The sequence below is a fragment of the Drosophila erecta genome, unplaced genomic scaffold, assembly GCF_003286155.1.
Source record: "Drosophila erecta strain 14021-0224.00,06,07 unplaced genomic scaffold, DereRS2 tig00000055-arrow-pilon, whole genome shotgun sequence".
Classification (NCBI taxonomy): Eukaryota; Metazoa; Arthropoda; class Insecta; order Diptera; family Drosophilidae; genus Drosophila; species Drosophila erecta.
Window position 1 is genome coordinate 17,076,818 of NW_020825200.1, and position 18,068 is coordinate 17,094,885.

General features: G+C 43.4%; 3 protein-coding genes across 3 annotated transcripts; 1 reads left to right on the top strand and 2 right to left on the bottom strand.

The window, feature by feature from the left end:
* Positions 1 to 61: 61 nt before the first annotated feature.
* On the bottom strand, positions 62 to 10,618 carry LOC6542409 (kinesin-like protein CG14535). The gene is made up of 7 exons (XM_001970171.3): positions 10,167 to 10,618; positions 8,116 to 8,522; positions 6,494 to 6,839; positions 5,399 to 5,632; positions 4,111 to 4,701; positions 2,954 to 3,998; positions 62 to 2,830 (listed from the first exon to the last, which is right to left on the bottom strand). The coding sequence occupies exons 2-7, from the start codon at positions 8,455 to 8,457 to the stop codon at positions 1,984 to 1,986; spliced, it is 3,405 nt and encodes a 1,134-aa protein (XP_001970207.2). The 5' UTR covers positions 8,458 to 8,522; positions 10,167 to 10,618; the 3' UTR covers positions 62 to 1,983.
* A 1,571-nt stretch (positions 10,619 to 12,189) lies between these two features.
* On the top strand, positions 12,190 to 13,237 carry LOC6541306 (collectin-11). The gene has a single exon (XM_001970172.2). It carries the CDS (start codon positions 12,302 to 12,304, stop codon positions 13,130 to 13,132), a length of 831 nt encoding a protein of 276 aa, XP_001970208.1. The 5' UTR covers positions 12,190 to 12,301; the 3' UTR covers positions 13,133 to 13,237.
* LOC6542969 (extensin) lies at positions 13,238 to 16,116 on the bottom strand. The gene is made up of 3 exons (XM_001970173.3): positions 15,945 to 16,116; positions 15,643 to 15,863; positions 13,238 to 14,191 (listed from the first exon to the last, which is right to left on the bottom strand). Exons 1-3 carry the CDS (start codon positions 15,960 to 15,962, stop codon positions 13,837 to 13,839), a joined length of 594 nt encoding a protein of 197 aa, XP_001970209.1. The 5' UTR covers positions 15,963 to 16,116; the 3' UTR covers positions 13,238 to 13,836.
* Positions 16,117 to 18,068: the final 1,952 nt, after the last annotated feature.

Sequence of the window (18,068 nt, forward strand, 5' to 3'; positions counted from 1 at the left end):
ATCCCCCGCATTTCGCATTCACGTGTCCCACCCAGTTAGCAATAAAACCAGCTGTCAATTTGTTTATATTATAAAAAATAATTAGTCTGTATTCAGCGCCGAAGTCGACGACTCCATCATAGATGTATGTTTGAATGTATCGTATATGTACGTAGGTTGGATTTTCCAGGTTGCACATTGCAATTTGGGTTGGGTTGAAAGAATTTCGGTTGTGAGTGGGGGCGTTTTTAGGCTTTTGGGCTTTTGGGCTTTTGGTGATTATGTTTTTAATTTAAAGCATACGAGAGCGGTTTTCGTGGGTGATTAACTACGCTTGATAAGTGGAATAATAATTGTACGAAATATGTATGGATAATGCAATATAATTAGTGTGTTTGCATGGCTTAGACATTTGCTTTGTTTATATGCTGATGACGCTGACTAAAAAGGCAATGAAGGAATGTCGATAATTATAATTATAGGTTGATGATCGAATCGAAACGAACAAAATGCGGCACAAAATTTTAGCTATTCCCCAGATGGCACACAATTCGTTGCATACCTCCGGGCGTCGTTCATTTTGCTTGCATCATTATGTTTTGTATAATATGTTTGTTACGTTATTTATATAGAATATGCAATAGGTTTCCTTAAAATCATCCATCGACTCGCCGTCCTTATAGTATATGTATCTCTGATAAATATATAATTTATTTATTTTTTGTTGAATTTCCATATGCTTTCGTTTGGTTTCACTTCACTTCATTTCGTTTTGTTCGTTTTTCGTTTTTCGTTTTGTAACATAGTTTATTTAGGCAAAAATGGCAACAAAATTGTATGTTTAACATTTGTCTACTGTGCAAAAACCGTTTCGCTTTATAGTCATTGGTTCTTGTCGCTCTTTTCATGATTAGTAGTAGATGTGTATAACTTTAGCTAACTAACAATTAATTTAAACATTTTGTAACTTATAATTGGCAATAAATCGTTTGAATAAGCAAACATTCAACATTTAGCATACTTGATCTTAAATCGACTGCCCGAACAGATAACCCAAACTAAACAATAAATAGCTATATGATATATGTATGTATATTGAGTGTGTATATAAATACGTTTGCGTGTATATATAGTGTATGTATATAGATGTATCTCTGCATTGTAAAGTCATAGTGATTGTAGCCTGATTATGTTAATAATATATTTACGTTCAATATTTATAGATACAATAGAGATAGTCGAGACTTCTTGTTCGCACTGTGATCCTTAGCCTCCAAATGTATCTCGACTATCCGGCATTATGCTAGCTGGCAACTTAAGATATTTAAAGCCCCGTTTGAACTTATGCGTGTATTTAGTGAGTGAGTGAGTGATTGATTCGATTGATTTATAGCGTATTCAGTGGGTCGGGTTGGTGTAAGACAGAAACAGCTCAAAAATGTAAAATTGTTAAAAGGTTGATATTTTATAGATATGGTTTTGCCAAGAGTCTGTGGTGCTTGTGTAAAATGAAATACAGATGGGTCCAAGATATGTGTACTTTACTTTATCGCAAAACCGCTGATTAGTTGCATGTGTCCTACCAACGTACTTCATAATTTCACTTAAAGGAGCTTTAAACTGTCTTACACCCGCCGCGAAGTCCACTGATCTTATTATGAGTTATTTAGGTAATTGGGTTAGGTATTTAGTTATTAGATTACTTTAAAATTGAATGATTTCTTTTCCACTGGTTCGTTTCTCCGCGTGGTATGTTTGTTTTGGTTTTTGTGTTTGGTTTTTGATGGTGGCAGCCGTCGCCTAGTAAAAGTTAATCAGTCGCTATCAAAGATCCTCTATCCTTAAACCTGAATCTAGTCGTGTTTTCCTAAAACTGTATGATATTTTCCTTTTTGGTTTGCGTTTGCTTGTTTGTGTTTGGCCATTTTGAATGCTGGACTAGCTCGGTTTTTTGCGTGGTTTTTGGTGGGCGTTTTGGACTTGGATGCGGTGTCTTGTTGCTGTTTAAAAATCGCTGATCTCACCCTCAGTCTCTGGATAAGTGCAGGAAAAGGGGGTCAAGAGCCAGTTGCAGAGTCCTTTATTATTGCCAGCCTGATCCTGTCGATGTCGCTTCTTGTGGCACTGCCTCTGGTAATTTCCAATGCCCGCCGATGTGACTGCTCCCGTTCCTGAGACGGTGATGCGATGCCGCTGGCCCTTGGACATGCCGGACGCGAAGCTACTCTCATCCGAATCCCTCACGGTGGCCACACTGTGATAGCCACTCTCCGCCCTTCGGGATATGCCCGAATGCTTGGAAGTCCTCGGAGTGGAGTTGGAGTCATGGCCACTGTCGTAGGCCTCGGAGCTGGTATTCAGGGGCAGCAGGGGAAGTCGCGATTGGGCAGCCAGGGGCAGGATATTCGTGATCTCGTTCAGCTTGTGCTGTGCATCCTCCAGAGAATTTCGCTTGCCCACCGCTGCCGCCATGGATTTCTCATCCAACTCGCAAATATCATCGTGCTGCGGGGTGAATCTCTTCTCTCCCTTCTGCAGATTGGGATCGGAGGCTCCGTCTGGCTGGCGGAGCAGAGCATAATCATCCATCCCTGCTATCTCCATGATGCCGTTCAAGCTGGGTAGTGACCCTTGACTTGGACTGTGCGACGGTTGCTTTGGCGGACTGGGGGTCAATCTGTAGGCTGGTTCGCTGCAAACGCTACTCTGGCCAACATTGAAGTGATATACGGGCTCGCTGAACACACTTCCAATATCGGTCCGGAAAAGGGCGGCGGAGGGCGTGACCTCGGCCATGGCCAGTTGGGAGGTGAAGATCTCATGCAGGCGAGCCAGCTGATCAAACTGTTGTCTACGAAAGATGAAATATGCAATGGACACACAAATGGTACGATTAAAAAGCTTATCCTTAAGGACGGAAACTTTCGATGAGTTAGGAGTTTTTAACTTAATTTCCAGAAGTATTTCAACTCACCTTGCTCTTTCGCCGCACTCGCTGAAGGACTCACAGGCCATGTTGAAGCTGGACACGAAGGATATATTGTCGCAGTGACTCAAAGCTGATAGAGGATGCGCGCTGGGATCGTGATCCCGATCTCTGGACATGGTCCTGGCAATCTCTTCCTCCGTGACTTGCAGACCACAATCAATGCTCCGCTGAGATGGATGATGCGAGGATGACGCTCGACTGGCCACCAGTTCAGCCTCATGAAGCTGTTCCCTGGACACATGCCGCGAGAGCATCCTATGCAGGTTATCCTGCGATATGTCCCTGGAGCCGAGGGGATCATCCAATAATGGAAGAGCAGGGGGAACCTCTGAGGGGCCGCTGTCTTCGTCCTCGTCGCCATCCGGTGGAGCAGGATCCAGGAGGGGTAAGCTCTCGAAGCACGGCTGATTGAGATCCAAAGAGGGTTCCGGATTGAAAGCAGGTCTGTCTGGTAAGTCCAGGGATTTCTGCTTCAACTGCGAGAGTTTCCAGTGCAAGGCAGTGGGGGAGTTACTGGCGGACACTGTACTTTGGAAGACTTGCGTTGTCTGATTCTCCACCCACTGTCGAATCATGGTCTTCTTGTGGGCATCCATAAACCCATAGCCCTGCGTCTGACTTCCGCCGGCTGCTGGAAGATTGCCGGCTGTCAAGGATCTGCAGGACTGCGACTTTGGACCATCCACCCAGGTTTCGCACTGCTTCACATGATTAACCTCCCTCATTAGATGCCGAGCTTCCGCCACCTTGGCCCTGGACACTCGGGGTCCATCGATCCACTGCTCCTCCGTTATTTTCCTCATTCCCGCTTCCAGCTGTTCGAGAGCTGCTCCCGGATGGGCTCTTCGCATGGGCGATCCCTTCGGCGAGGGCACCATCGAACCCTTGGACACCATGTGCCGTGGTATCGGTATAGGCGATCCCATGGCCTGCATTTGTGGTTGCTCGTGGGGAATCGTTGGGGAGGAGCAGGCTCCCGCTCCCGCCTGGCGCTTCAAGCTGCCCGTGTGGCTTCCAGGAAGCTTTTTGGCTGAAATCGGAAAGAAAGTGAAATTTGAAATACTGTAAGTGAAATACTATAGAAATAGAAAATATTTTTTGAAAACTGTGAAATTAACTTTTAAGCAATAGAAGTGTTTTACCTTTTTCCGCTGCCATGGCTTTTTTCATCATCATGGGACTGTTGGAAGCTGACTTCGAGGGGGGTTTCTCCAGCCCACTCCCCTTGAGGGCTTTACTCATCACCCCGCGATTATCCCCCGCAGTCAGCGATGGCAGATATACGGGCGGATGTTCCCCATCCGTGGCGTCGTCATTGGGTCCCATATAGATGACAGTGTCGGCAGAGATTTCCGAGCTCGAGGGATCTGCACCCGATCCCGCCGAGGAGCCGTTGCCGCCGAGTCCTTGGGCCAAGCCCACAGCCAGGGGCATGGGAACTCGATGTTTCCTGCGACGCAGCCGATGAATTCTGGATGCGATTTGAATGGTGGAGAGGGCATCCTGGTAGCTCTGCTCCGGTCGCACATGGGCCACGATGGCCACATGGCAGGTGATGGGGGCCAGGCAGTCCTTAAGCAGCGGGGTCAGCGGGTGGTCCTTGTGTGGGGGATGCCTCTGGCCGGATAGTATCGCCAGCAGTATGTTCCCGATCCCCGACAGCGGCAGTCCCCCGCTGCGATTCGCACACCCGCCCAGGTCGATGATATGTAAACGGCTGCGACCGCCAGCGACTGCACAGAGAGAAAATATTGACAGCATTTGCTCTCATCAATTCAAAGTTTTATCTTTATCTCTTTATAATAGTTTCATAGTAAAATTCAATTTTCTTTTTGAAGCCAAACTGTAAAGTCATATGTGCACAATTGATATTTTGCTCCATTTTTCTCTGTGTTTGAATAAAACACAAGTGGGTGGGAGTGGGTTTAAATGGGGGTGGCGTTGGGTGTTGGAGTGGAGGAAATGCGACACTTTAATGGCGCTGCCGTCTAGTGGTAGTGAAGCATTTAGCGGGCCACTTGAGTGGCAGCAGCAACAAAAGTGGCAGCAACAATAGCAATAACAGGAAAAAGTGAGCACTTCGGAAGCCGAAGAATGAAATACCCTGGGTCATCAGAAAAAGTTTTAAAAACCATGCTGCACTTCCATGTGTGCCCATTTTCAGACAACATATGAAGAAACACTGTAGTTAATCTATAAGATTCTGGCCAATAAATCCTCAATATGAAAACACTGTTCAATGAAATTTAAAAAAGGAAAATGAAGATACAATTTCCTGCATTTTCCCCCAGAAGATAGATAATTTAAGTTATGGTAGCTGCACTGCATCTACGCCATACATTGTAGTTGTTGCCATATTTTATGACTTTTACAAGCTTTACTGCTCCGGAGTTTGCAGGGCACGACAACAACATTGTGTCGGACACTTACCACCTCCCTTGCGGGACAGGCTGTACTGGTAGACGTGCAGCGTGAAGATGAGGGCGGACTCCAGGGGGGCAGCACATCCAGAACTCCCAGATGCCGTGGAACCGGAACTTTTTAAGCGTCCGGCGAGCGCAGAGTCGAGGAAAAGGGCCGCACGCTCGGCGGTGGGTGCACGTAGTTCCGTTGGACCGCCAAGGAAGTCGTCACGCAAATAAATCCCCGGGGAGTCGTCAGATTCTGTGTAACCGTAGTGGGAGCCGGAGTTCCAGTATTGAGACCGAAAAAGAAGAAGCGGGGAGTGAATGAAAAGGGCATTAGGTTTTATGTGGGAATAAACGCCGTATTCTACGGGGATAAGGAGGGGGCGCTGTTCCGTTGATGATAAGAAGGTGGGGTTGGTGTCGGAACTGCTGCCCAGGTTAAGTTTATTCAAATTGGGCCAGTTACGACCCCGAGCCCGACCCGCCCCAGTCATCATCATCATTGTTTGGCCCAGGGGCAACATTACGCCACGCCCCCTGGACGCGCCCACAGCGGAGCCATTTATTCTGCCGGCGATTCTGCCCGCTGGCATCTAACAGGTGGACCACTTGCCAGCACTAACTGCCAAAATTAAAGGAAAAGGCCAAGTTAAGCAAAGATCGGCTAAGGAGGGTAACTAGAAGCAAATAATATTAGCTTTTCTGTGTACTCGCTGGCCTTGGTTAATTGAGCCAACTGTTCATGTCGATTAGCTAACTTTAATATTATATGCACATGGCTTGATTATGTTCCTTGAAGAAGTTAATTATTTTGAAATAAAATATAAAGAGTTTAAGCAAGCATATAAAATCAAATTTATGCTTCTGATGATCATACAAATTCCTTCTTAAGCTTAAGGCTAACATTATTGTTTATTTTACAGCCTGTTTGTGTGGCTATAAAGGTATTTTGAAGTGCAGTAAAGTTATAAATTCAACGCCAAGCTAAATAAATAAAGACAATTATTTAGTGCAAAGGAAGGAATGCGTTCAGCTTATAATAAGTAGTGGCACATTTAGTAGCTGACCTGGATCCCCGATCCTGGCCAGAGGCCCCTCCTGTCTGCCATATGCTTACCGGCTGCATGCGAGATGAGCAAGTCCTGCGAGAGGGCATCCGGCTTGGTGGCACTGACGCCCACGGCACTGACCCGCACCGAGAAGCGCGCTCCGCTCTTCTGGCGCCTCTCCTGGATGCCCTTGTACAGCCAGGCGATGGCGCAGGGGGCTGCTCCCAGGGAACACGTCCCCCCACTGCCACTCCCACTGCCACTCCCACTCCCACTGCCACCACCACCGCCCAGCTCCCCCAACACCGTTTGGGCCTGGCCGGTGGCAGGATATCCCATGGCCAGCAGGCAGCCATCGGAGCCTTCGAGCACGGCGGGTATCACTTCGCTCAGCGCCGATGCACACACATCCGACTGGAATATACGATGCACAGAGAGAAAATGTTAGAACATTGGCGTCTTTTGCAAACTTAACTTAAACTATAATACACGTATAAATGAGAGTTGATAATAATGATGGGTTCCCTTTCAACAGGTAAATAAATTAAATAGAGGGGATTTCCAATTCCGTTTCATAAAATATTTGCAGAACGTCAATGGTTTTTCTTGCAGTGTACAGAAAACGAATAGGTGTGGAGTGGAGGTCAGTGGGTGGCGGCTAACAAGGCATACTAATGGGCTCTCTTTAATGGCTGGAATTGGGTTCGATTGCGGGGTTAATTCGATTGCTGATTAGATCCGATGGGGCAGGACAATACGCGTATGTGTTAATTCTATTGGGGGTATTTCTTTCGTTGGGTCTGAGGGATTGCCTTATGAGTGATTGCACTTCGAGGGTCATAAATCTTGCAAAGGAACTTTGCTTGCTATGAATTATGAAGATTGATTGTGGTATTTTGTGGTGTCTTGTTATTCTCTGGAATTACTAACACCTCTTTTGTAATCTTTCAACAAGTTAAATGGCAATAGCTTCGAGACAAAATGGGGACAGTTTTTGTTTGCGCAAAATATTCATATAACGCGCAGATGTGCGGCATTGTTCTTATTCACAAAAGGATTCACACGGTCAATTTAACTTTTGTAATTGCAACTCAATATTTACGTTAGGGAAATTTTTCTGAAGGCAAATAACATCGCGAGAAGTCTGGAAAGTTTTGTTGATTTTAAAAGGAAAGTACACTAGCAAAGTGTTAGCTCTCAGTTGGCGGAAGTTTTGTAGTTTTATGTACATAATGAATGGTTTTATTGTCAATACTGTATTTACCGTTATATTAAGTTCTTGTTTGTTTATCAAGAATTAAGAGCTGTTAATATGGTTTATTTGCCATTTAAATGATACTTTGTGTCAACAGTAACCAATCAAATATTTAGTTTACTTGGTAACGGTTGCCCTTGTTTAACTTGCAACAAAATGTCCTATTTACCTCTAACTAAGAGTGTCCTTATGAATTTACTTATAATAATAATGATTCTTACAATAAAATAAGACCAAATATTTTTTAAACGATTTTTAAAATATTTAAACTTTTTTTTGTTTATAATAATTATGTATCGAAATCTTATTGGAAGTTTAATGTGAAAACTTCTTTTATATCTATGAACTGGTTGTTGTTTGTAGATTTTATTATATATTCTGTGCATCTGAATAAAAAGAGCTCAAAGCTCATAATCTCACCAGGACGAAACTCACCTGCTTATCCTCCCCGGTGAAGAGGTTATCGAATGCAAACATTTTGGGGGCGGCCACCATGGGTGCCCGTTCCTGGGCAGCTTGGGGCGGCGGACACGCGGTTTTTGGATCGGTGAGCGTGACCTGTCGCTTCTTCTTGTCCAGGGCCATAAAGTCCGGCTCAGTTCCGCCGGAGTTCCTGTCCCGGTCCGCCACCCGCAGCATGACCTTCACCTTGCCCACTCCGTAGCACTCCCGGCTACTCAGGCGTCGGATGAGGGTCGGCGGCATCGGCGGCGGGGCCCGCTGCAGTGCACCACAGAAGCCACCGTTGCGGGACATGTTCGACGTACTGGTGGCCATGGTTCCTTGACTATTGGTCGCCACAGTTGGCGGTGGAAGTTTATTGCTGGAAGCACTTGCGTTTCCTTTTGGAGGGGTGGGAACGAATAAAATTGGGAGTTAATAAGAGGCCCAAATCCTGGCTTTTGTTTTATGTCGGGGATCTTAAAATGCAATCGTCACTCCCCATAAACTTTGTTTGTTTTCGGGGATTTTATGGTTCCTTAAATAGTTGCCGGGCCTGTCATAAATTGCGATTTCGGTTCGGGCCGATGGGCATAAGTTATTTGGCCCTGCCGCCGAGAAGGGTCCTTGCCCTTCGGTAATGGCCATAACACTTTCGCTTTATGGTTATGGGCCATCTGTTTATTGGGCATATGCTTCACTGTACTATCGTCACTATCACGCTCGCACTGTCACTGTCACTAAGCTCGTGTTTTATTCACTTGTAGCATCTTGTGCATAAAATCAAATTTATGTTGAATTTGCTTGGGCTTTTATGGTGGGAAATTATGCGCTTCGTTGTCTTTCTAGTGTTCTTTTGGGACAGTCGTATTTCACATCAGTTTAATTCTATTTGAAAAGTTTATGTACACGCTTTTAAGTTCCTTTTGGCTATTAAAAGTTTTAAGCCCAGACTTTTAACAATTTTCGGTTTTTGTTGGTGTTATAAAGTGCTCGGAGGTTTTGCATTCTATTACCTAGAACAGTAGGACTTTATTTAATAACTTTCTATGACTACTGTTAGAATCGGTTATATATTTAAATGCACTTTTCTTTGTAATAACTTAAATTCAAATTTTGTATTTGTAGTCACTATATTTCTAGTCAATGTGGAAAAAACGAATATTTCCTGCAAAACATTATCTGCTTTCTTTTTCATACTTATTTTCTTTATTCTTGAGTTTAATTGAGTTATTATTCAGTACTCTACGGAATCGTCTTAACGTCTTTAAAATGTTCCTTGGGGATGGGCTGTCTTAGGCGTGTCACTCGAACTTAGATGTGCGTTTCCCCTCGGAATGGCATGCTCTTGGGGCATGCCTCTTATCAAGCTTGTTATGTTTTATATCACTGAAATTATTAACTTTACTTGTTGTGCTCAACTTTACTTTTGAGATATTCATGCAAATTCCACTGGATTTCTTCCTTTTTCAAGTCAGTACTTGTCAGGCGCGAGCCGTGACATTTCTTCAATGCCTTCATTATTATTTCAATTTGACTGGGGAAACGTGACGTTTTTGCAACGTCTTTCATTAATATTGTCCCCCGATTCCTATCCCCAGTCCTATTTCCCCATCCCATCCCATCCACGCTGGCCTCTTCTGTATTGCCATTCCATTGCCATTCCCTTTGAATGACAGGCAACAACTTCGGGTCGGTTCAACTTCATTTTTCAGGCTACGCGCACCTGCCAACTGGAGGGAACTTCTTCGGTGGCCTTTCCATTCTTTTATATGGGTTTGTCCCTTATTTTTTGCCTGCCCGGTTTCAGTTCGCTTTTTATTGGAGGACTGGCGTCGTCCACCTTTTGAGTTTTAGCTTTGGCTTTTCACACAAATCGATTGGCAATGCCTTCTAATTGTACACGACGCACAATAGGGGAGTCTAGCTGAAGTCAGGGGTTAAGGGTCCTGCGGGGTAGGGGGGTTTAAGGGATTTCCCTTTTGGCACAACACACACAAACACACTAGCACGCAAACACACACGAAACAGGAACAAACACAAACCCTTTTTTTATGACTGGCAATTTCTCGCTGTTGATTTCATCTTTGGCTCAAGTCCGTCGACTTTCCGAATTGCCTTGATTTCCTCGCACATGATTTATACTTTATCCAACACACTGCGATTTTCCCCGATTCTCAGCGAGCTTTGTTGTTCTTCTTTTGTGTTGGCTTGTCAGCGAATAAAACCCGCCAGGCGCGAAAGCCAAACGCGTGCCGATTGCGTTGGCATTACAATGGCAACTGAAGTCGGGTTTTTGGTTTTGGTTTCGGTTTCGGTTTTGGTCTTCGGAGTGGGCCTGAATTTCCCAAGAGTTTTCCGCCTCTCATTGGCGCAGGCGTGCCAGAAGAAAGAGCGAGTCGCGTATGGTAACGCCACATTTCTGACCCCAAGGGTGGTCGGACTTTCACTCTTTCACTCTCTCTCTTTCGGAAAATCTCTTTCCGTCGGCCAGCGACAGCGGCTTTGAGGCTCAGGTAAACAAAATCAGCGAGGCTAAAACAAAAGGAACAGCGTAAATGATGTTTATATTGTAGACGTCAAAATGCTCACTGGCCAGGAACATCAAAATAGAGTGATACCTCGTCTTTACTAGAAAATGTTCATGGTCAGGCGATTTTTACACTATTAGTTATTACTTCATGATCTAAATACAATAATGTAACATACAGTTTACCTTCTATTAACTATAAAAACATAAGGGCAAGATGTTTTACTTTTTTCATTTTTAAATGGATTGTAAAAACGTTTCAAAAGTGTAGCGCCACTGTTAAATATTTTTAAGCACGATTAACTTTTGAATCAGTGTTTAGCTTTTTAGATTTCAAATACCTGTTCATACATTTTAAAATGGTTTAATATTGCATCGTAATATTGTTCCTAGTAAACTCGTTGTATAACCAATAATAAGGTTATATTACAGGCGCTTGCACACAAAGATCGAAATCCATAGCTTTTACCGCCTCTGCGATGCAATGGTACAAATACAATATACCTTTTTTCTGCGTGAGTACCTGGAATAAAAGGAATACGAACACGGTGATAGTTGAGCTGCTGGAGCGTCACTTAAGTGCCGCTTGGAGTTTCTGCTGATGGAGGGGGCTTTTCCAGGGGGCGGAGTGGGCGTGGGGTGATGATGGGGCTTTTCGTGGCGGGGCCAAATGCAAACGATGTGTTTTTAAGTTCGCTTACATTTGGCAGGCTCGTGAAGGAGCTGTTGAGTGTGTGTTCGGGTTTAAAAGCATGTGTGCACGGGAAAGGATGGGGTTTGTCCGGATTTACCTTTACCTTTATTTTACATTTTTACGTATTTTTTACCAAGTGGACAACGGTAACGGCTCAATTAAAGTGGACCTGGCTGATTGTTATTAAGGTGGCTGCAGTAAAACTGCTGTAATCCAATCCGCTTTAAGGCGTTTCGCTACTAATTATCATAAAACTTGAGGGAAATTCCGCGGAAATGGTTTCTCCGCATCGAGCAAATCAAATTTTATGCAATCCAAGCGCCAAAGAAAATAAAACGCAAACAAATAAACGAAACAAAGCTCAAGTTTGGTGCATGGAGATGAACAGTTTGAGGGGCACTTCCGTACAGCTTGCGGCGCCATCTGGCGGGCGAGCAAAAGGTGGCAGCGCCAAAGGCGTTACAGTTTGAATGTGGAGAGCTTAACTTGCATTAAAGATACGAATACGTTAACGTAGATTTAACTTGAGAGTACAAAAAATATTTATATAAACTACAAATGTGCTGCAAAGATTATTATTTTCTGGTTAAATTATTTAATGTATATAATTTATTTACGATAAAACGTTAAAGTAGGTTTAACTTGAGAGTGCAACAAATATTTTTATAAACTAAAAATGTGCTTCCACGAATTATTTACGATAAATGTTTGCTTTAAATTTGATAAATAATTTGCTTTTTTTCACAAACGACTTCTGGATTTCCATACCAAGTAGTATAATTAGAGAACAAACTAAAGTTTTTATTTTTATCGTAAGCTTGAAATTCTCAGTATTTCATTTGTATAGTATGTATTTATAACTTTTTATCAACAATATTGCGTCGCTCTTCGGACTGCAGCATGGGAGTTCACATTTAGTGTTCTATAAACGTTCGTCTGCAAAGGTTTTGCTAAGCATGTTTCGGCTGAAAGCTCTCCTATATTACGCAACTATCGCAATAGTTATTAATGGATCGTCAGGATCCGAGGACACTGGTCGTTTCGTGTGCCGATTGGAGGATCCTCCCAATCAATGCGGGGAATTCTGCCTTACAGCGTTGATGCCACTGATCGATCACATTGCCAAGGTCCAGGAGCAGTCGAAAACATGCAACCTTGACAACGGCCTATCCAAGACTAAGTTGGAAGAAATAGAGGGCCATCAGAAGGATATTCAGACACAAATTGAAAGCCAGAAGACATCACTTACGGAATCGTGGAAGAAGATCATTGCGGATGACATCGGGAACAGAATTAATGGGCTGGAAAGTAAACAACTCAAGATGGAAGGTCAACTATCTGCCATACAGGATTCATTGACTACTATAAAGAAGTCTCTGGAGAATGTGATTTGGGAAAAAATCATTTCACAAGGGTTCAAGCGAATCGGATCGAGATATTTGTACATCGAAAACAATGATAGCAGAAACTGGTCCAGCGCTTCAAGAACATGTAAGCAGATGGGAGGTAATCTAGCCTCAATATTAAATAGAGAAGACTTTGATGCTATCGTTTCACAACTGAACGATGGAGAAAGCTATTTGGTTGGCATTACCGATGTGGCGGAAAAGGGCGTTTTCATATCTGTGTCCTCCGGAAAGGAAGCTCCTTTTCTGAAATGGAAACCGGGGGAGCCCATATACTACCATGATGATCAGCGTTGCGTTACTATACATGACGGTGCCATGTGGGTTGACGGTTGTTCTAGTTCTCACAAGTTCATTTGCGAGGCAGGATATATTATATAATAAACAAAAATATATATGCCGTTATACGAGTATTGCTGATAACTATGAGTGAATATGTTATGATTAGCAATGTAAAATAATAAAAAAACAAACATTTTGTACAGATAATTCGTTAAACTTTTATTTAGCCGTTGATGTTTTGTGTTTTTTTAACATAATATACTTTAGTATTGTTTAAATCTTCATTTTGTGGTTGCCTTTCGAGTGTTCCGCACATTCTATTTAATGACAAATCGTGTGCGAAAAGTGCAATATGAAATTGGTATAAATTGCCTACTTGAAAATGCATTTGTGATGAAAATCATGTACCACGTATATATCGTTAATCGGTATCAGGATCGATATCTCTATCGATAACTAAGGCTAGCTCGCAGTGAGTGAATCGAGTGTTCTGTGTGAGTGTATAACGCATCGTTCGCTTAAAGACCTAAACTTAAGACTAAACAAACAATTTGAAACAAACAGCCTAGATGGAAAACATACTTCTCGTACATTAGGTAGAAACAACTTCAGAGGTAAGAATTACTCATTCCTAGGAGTAATACCCATATGAGCTGGGGGGATGGGGGATATTCGTTGCTTGGTAAACTTTGTCACGCGTTAAGGTCGTTGAAAGAGAAAATAATACAATACACATAAGATATGCAGTTTGCCATGAGTTGGGTTGAGATAAGCAAATCGGAATTCGGGTTGGACTGGATCGCCTAGTGGGATGGTGCCCCATACGAGCTGCTGGGAGCAGAGGGTGCGGGCGGGGCAGCTGGAGCTCCGTACTCGGGCGCTGGAGGCGCCACACTGTTGGGATAGGGTCCGGTCTCTTCCTTCTGGGTCTTGTAGCGGATGAAGTACACCTCCGGCTTGCTGGGCTGGGTGGGAGCTGGAGTTGGGATAATGATCTCCGGCTGCTCCTCCGGCTTCTTGACTAGCACGTACACCAAGGTCTTCTCCTCGTTCTGTGGGAACTGCGGGATTACAGGGGCGGTCGGGGCAGGTGGAGATGGCGCCTTGATGAACACGATCTTGTAGTGCTTCTGCGGAGGTGGCACGTAGAGGGGTTTCCTGGTAAAAATATTGGAACATGTATTTTTTTAAGGCTCAGAGGCATAGAATACTTTCTAGTATAATCATTTCGTATAATCTATGTGAAAAGAAAAATGCTTTCCACATCCATATACATCGTTACCCTTATAGGAAAAACGTATTTTTTCTTAGGCTCAATTACTTTCAGGTTATGTGCAGGATGTATGCTTCCGGTTTAAATCAATTTACATACCGAATACCAAATTTCAATTGTACATGGCCAGGCTGTAATGACTTTCCGCACTTTCCTGCATTTTTGAATGAAGCCGGAGAAAGGAGTTTCTCTTAGAGGAGCATGCAAATGGCATGCCCATAAATGGTGACCTCCCGAAAATGGTGACCTCCCGACCATGGTGGACCCACTGCAGCTGCTTGTCAGTTTTGCTAATCAGATGGAGATGATGACTATTGTGACGATGACAGCGATTGTCACAACAACCGCCTCGAGACGAGGGTTTACATAAAGCTCCCTATGGTAATCTGCGATGATAAGTTGCTTGGAAATGGTACTGAGATATATACAAGTGCTGCGGCAAGCTTAGGTAACGTTTTAGTCACGGTTTGGCGGTCTGCAAAGTCATATCACTCCCCTCTCGAGGTAATTAACATTGCTTCCAACTCCAATTGAAAACAGACAGAAGACGACAGAAAACATTGTATGAGCGAAAAGAGAGGAAAGTTGGATGGCTTTCCTTTTCGCGGGTATTAAATAATGTTCCTCCTGCTTTAAAGCGACCCCCTAAATACCCTGGAAATGAGGCAACAGCTGTGGAAAAGGGCCCTGAGTTGGATTAGATGATTGCTGGCTGGTCTCGCAACATTTGTGTAGTTATTATCTTTGGGAGTTGGCGGCACTGGCTGACTTACGCCGATGAATTGTGAGAGAATCGGCATAAGTGCCGTGGATTATATACTCATAACAAAACAATGTATTTTTCTGCCATTTTTTGCCAATCTTAAGTGGAACAAGAAAATAAAGCGAGATCGTTTGTAACCGCTCCCAATTACGCGCGGCGAACAAAAATAAGATGGATAAGGGGTGCGAATAATATGTACTGCGACTTATCAAACGAAATTCTCTACAAAGATCTATTCTCGGAAGAACTATAAAATGTGTTGAAATCTTTCTATTATGTGGCCATTAAGCAAATATCAATAAGGATCAATAGGGATATCCAGGATATTTTCTGATCATACTGAATGTGTATAAAATAACACTTTAGGTGAATGTAAAAGTATGTTTAAATTTTAAGCGATGATCATCTAAAGTATCCAAATTTTAACCGAGGATGTATATATTTTCTTCAGGAACTGTTTTGATGTTTTTTTAGTTTTATACTTTTAGGTTGGACGTGAACCCAATTGAACCATTTTGCTCACGATTTTCGGATCTTATGTCAGCTTAAAGGATCACTGATCCTGGGACTCACCTGGGTGCCTGGTATTCCGGCTCTGGTGGGGGGACATGGACGTAGACGTGCTTGTGGACCACCGGCGCCTGCTGGGGGGGTCCGTACTGGGGCGCAGGGGCGCCGTAGCCCCCGCTGGGTCCACTGGGCTGGTAGCTGCTGGAGGGGGGCGCACTGTACGAGTCACGAGGCGGCTCTGGACGAGCGGCCACCAGGGCAGCCAGGGCCAAGAGGACCACTAACTGCGGACGAGATCGGAGGAGAACACACCATTAAGCGAGGTCCATCATGGGCACTTGGTTGCTTCGGTCACATGATCATACCACACAACTGGACTGCATTTTCGGGCGGCTTATGTTGGTTATATCCGTTTCGGGTTTTGTCACTGCTCCAGGTGGCTAGGTGCTACTGGCTGTCGGTTACTGGTAGTGTGGTGCTGCTTCGACGCGGAACCTCTTACTGCATGCCACAACGATTGTTGCAGTTTCTTTTATAGCGGCGCAGCGCGTGAAATAAAAATTAAGTAAAATTCAAGACGACGATCAAGACCGCCGCTGCTACAGTCGCCTCAGCTGCTGCCTCAGCTGCTGCTTCAGTCGACCGAGCAGTCGGCAAAGTCGGCAGAGTTGGCTGAGCAGTTGGCAAAGAGCGGCAGCGGCATGTAGCCATGAAGAAATTGAAATGTTTAAGCCAAGTCCAAAGTTTGGCCAGTCATGATCTGGTGGGGAAACTGGGACTGCACCTCCTGGCTGCGATGCAAACGGCGACCGCGAAGCCAACCGAAACTGCAACGTCTGCCGTCTGCCGTCTGCCGTCTGCTGACCATTTCTTGGCTTTTGGTTTTCCTCCTTCGATTAACTACTTCTTTTTCGTGGTTTTTGAGCATGCGGTCGGTCGGTTTGTCGGGCCAACTAGGATTATTTTCAAGGGGAAAATAAGGAACCTGAAAGGTGCAGTGTACGTACAATTAAGCTTGAGGCAGCAAGGCCATCAAATAGGTTTTATGGCATGCTGGCTGCTGGCATGCACAAAAGTTTTTGTTGAAGGGTCCATTATTTTCAAGGGAAGAAAATAAAGGGTTCTTCAAGTAACCTCAGCTGAAACATTTCTTGCCTAAGCTAAGAATATTTGAGACCTCCTCTCTTAAAGTTATAAATTTTATAGAAATAAATTTATTTATAAAATTACTTTTTATCATATTACTTTTTTATCATATAATCAATTTTATTTAAGCCTATTAAAGACATATTTAATTAAACGTATTCTTTTAGCTAATTTGAATTCGTTCTGTTTAACTTGAAATAACTTCATTCAGCATCTAGTTCTTTTATTATTATGATGTTTAGTTTAACTGTATTAGCTGTCTTATCTTAATTTACTACCACAAAGGGATGACTTTAAATTGAATACTGTTAGCTGAGATAGTCATATTTTGTATATAATTTAATTTCTGATTACATTATTGGCTTTTTCCTAAAGATCATTTAAAACATTGGTGCAGATTTACCGCAGAGTATAACTCCTGCGAACTGATTGCCAAAGAGACAAGGTTTTTCCAGCAATATCTGATTTTTGTTTTATATATCGTGGCATTATTATATATACGTGGTAAACTGTATGTGTGTAAATTGTTATTTTGGTCATTTGGAGGATCCAATCGCAGTGGACTCGTAACCAAGTCTGGACTCTGGATCGGATCGTGTGGCACGATTCACTTTCAATTTCAATGGATGTGGATTCACTCCCATTTAGCCCGCTGTTTTGGGGAATGGATTGGTATAGTATGGTATGGTGTGGTATGGTATGGGACAAGATGGGATGGGGGTAAGCTTTGTTTTGTGCTCTGGAGTGGGACTGAATCTGGTGTTGGTTTTATTTCATTTCTTCATGCTCTTTCGGCCTTTTGTTAGCCAGCTTCTTTCGGTCTTTCGGTCTTTCGGTCTTTTGGGTTGTGTTGTGTGTTGTGTCTTGACTTGACTTGGCCTGGCTTGTTGTTATTGCTATTGTTACTGTTATTGTTTTACTGGTTAAGTTGCTTTTGTAATTGCTGTCCGCGTTTTGGCCACGAAGCTTCATAATGAGCTTCACGCTCTTGTTGGGTCGACCCATCTGCACAGGCATTTTATTTAATTTTTCTCCACATTTTTTTTGTTTTTGCAATATTTTGAATTTCTTCAATTTGTTTCTTTTTTCACTGGCCAGTTTTAGTGTTGTTTTCGGGTTGTTTTTCTTATTTAATAATTTACGCCCCGGCCATGACAATTTGCGTTAGAGAAGAGTGATGGATAAAATTATGATTGGCAAAATGTTTTGCAACTTTTCCATGGCTCATAGCCCCATAGCAATAGCTAGCTTTTTCCCTGATTTATGCACATAATCTATAAATGGCAATCAGCATTTTTGCATCGGTTGCAAGCGATACTTGGCCGCATTTTGGGGCCACTCCT

Excerpts from the sequence above, each read along its gene's own strand:
- LOC6542409 (XM_001970171.3), bottom strand. The coding sequence starts at position 8,457 with ATGGCCACCAGTACGTCGAACATGTCCCGCAACGGTGGCTTCTGTGGT. Across the intron at positions 6,840-8,115 it reads TCACCGGGGAGGATAAGCAG|TCGGATGTGTGTGCATCGGC; the intron begins GTGAGTTTCGTC and ends CGTATATTCCAG. Across the intron at positions 4,702-5,398 it reads CCTGTCCCGCAAGGGAGGTG|TCGCTGGCGGTCGCAGCCGT; the intron begins GTAAGTGTCCGA and ends CTCTCTGTGCAG.
- LOC6541306 (XM_001970172.2), top strand. The coding sequence starts at position 12,302 with ATGTTTCGGCTGAAAGCTCTCCTATATTACGCAACTATCGCAATAGTT.
- LOC6542969 (XM_001970173.3), bottom strand. Across the intron at positions 14,192-15,642 it reads CCGGAATACCAGGCACCCAG|GAAACCCCTCTACGTGCCAC; the intron begins GTGAGTCCCAGG and ends TATTTTTACCAG.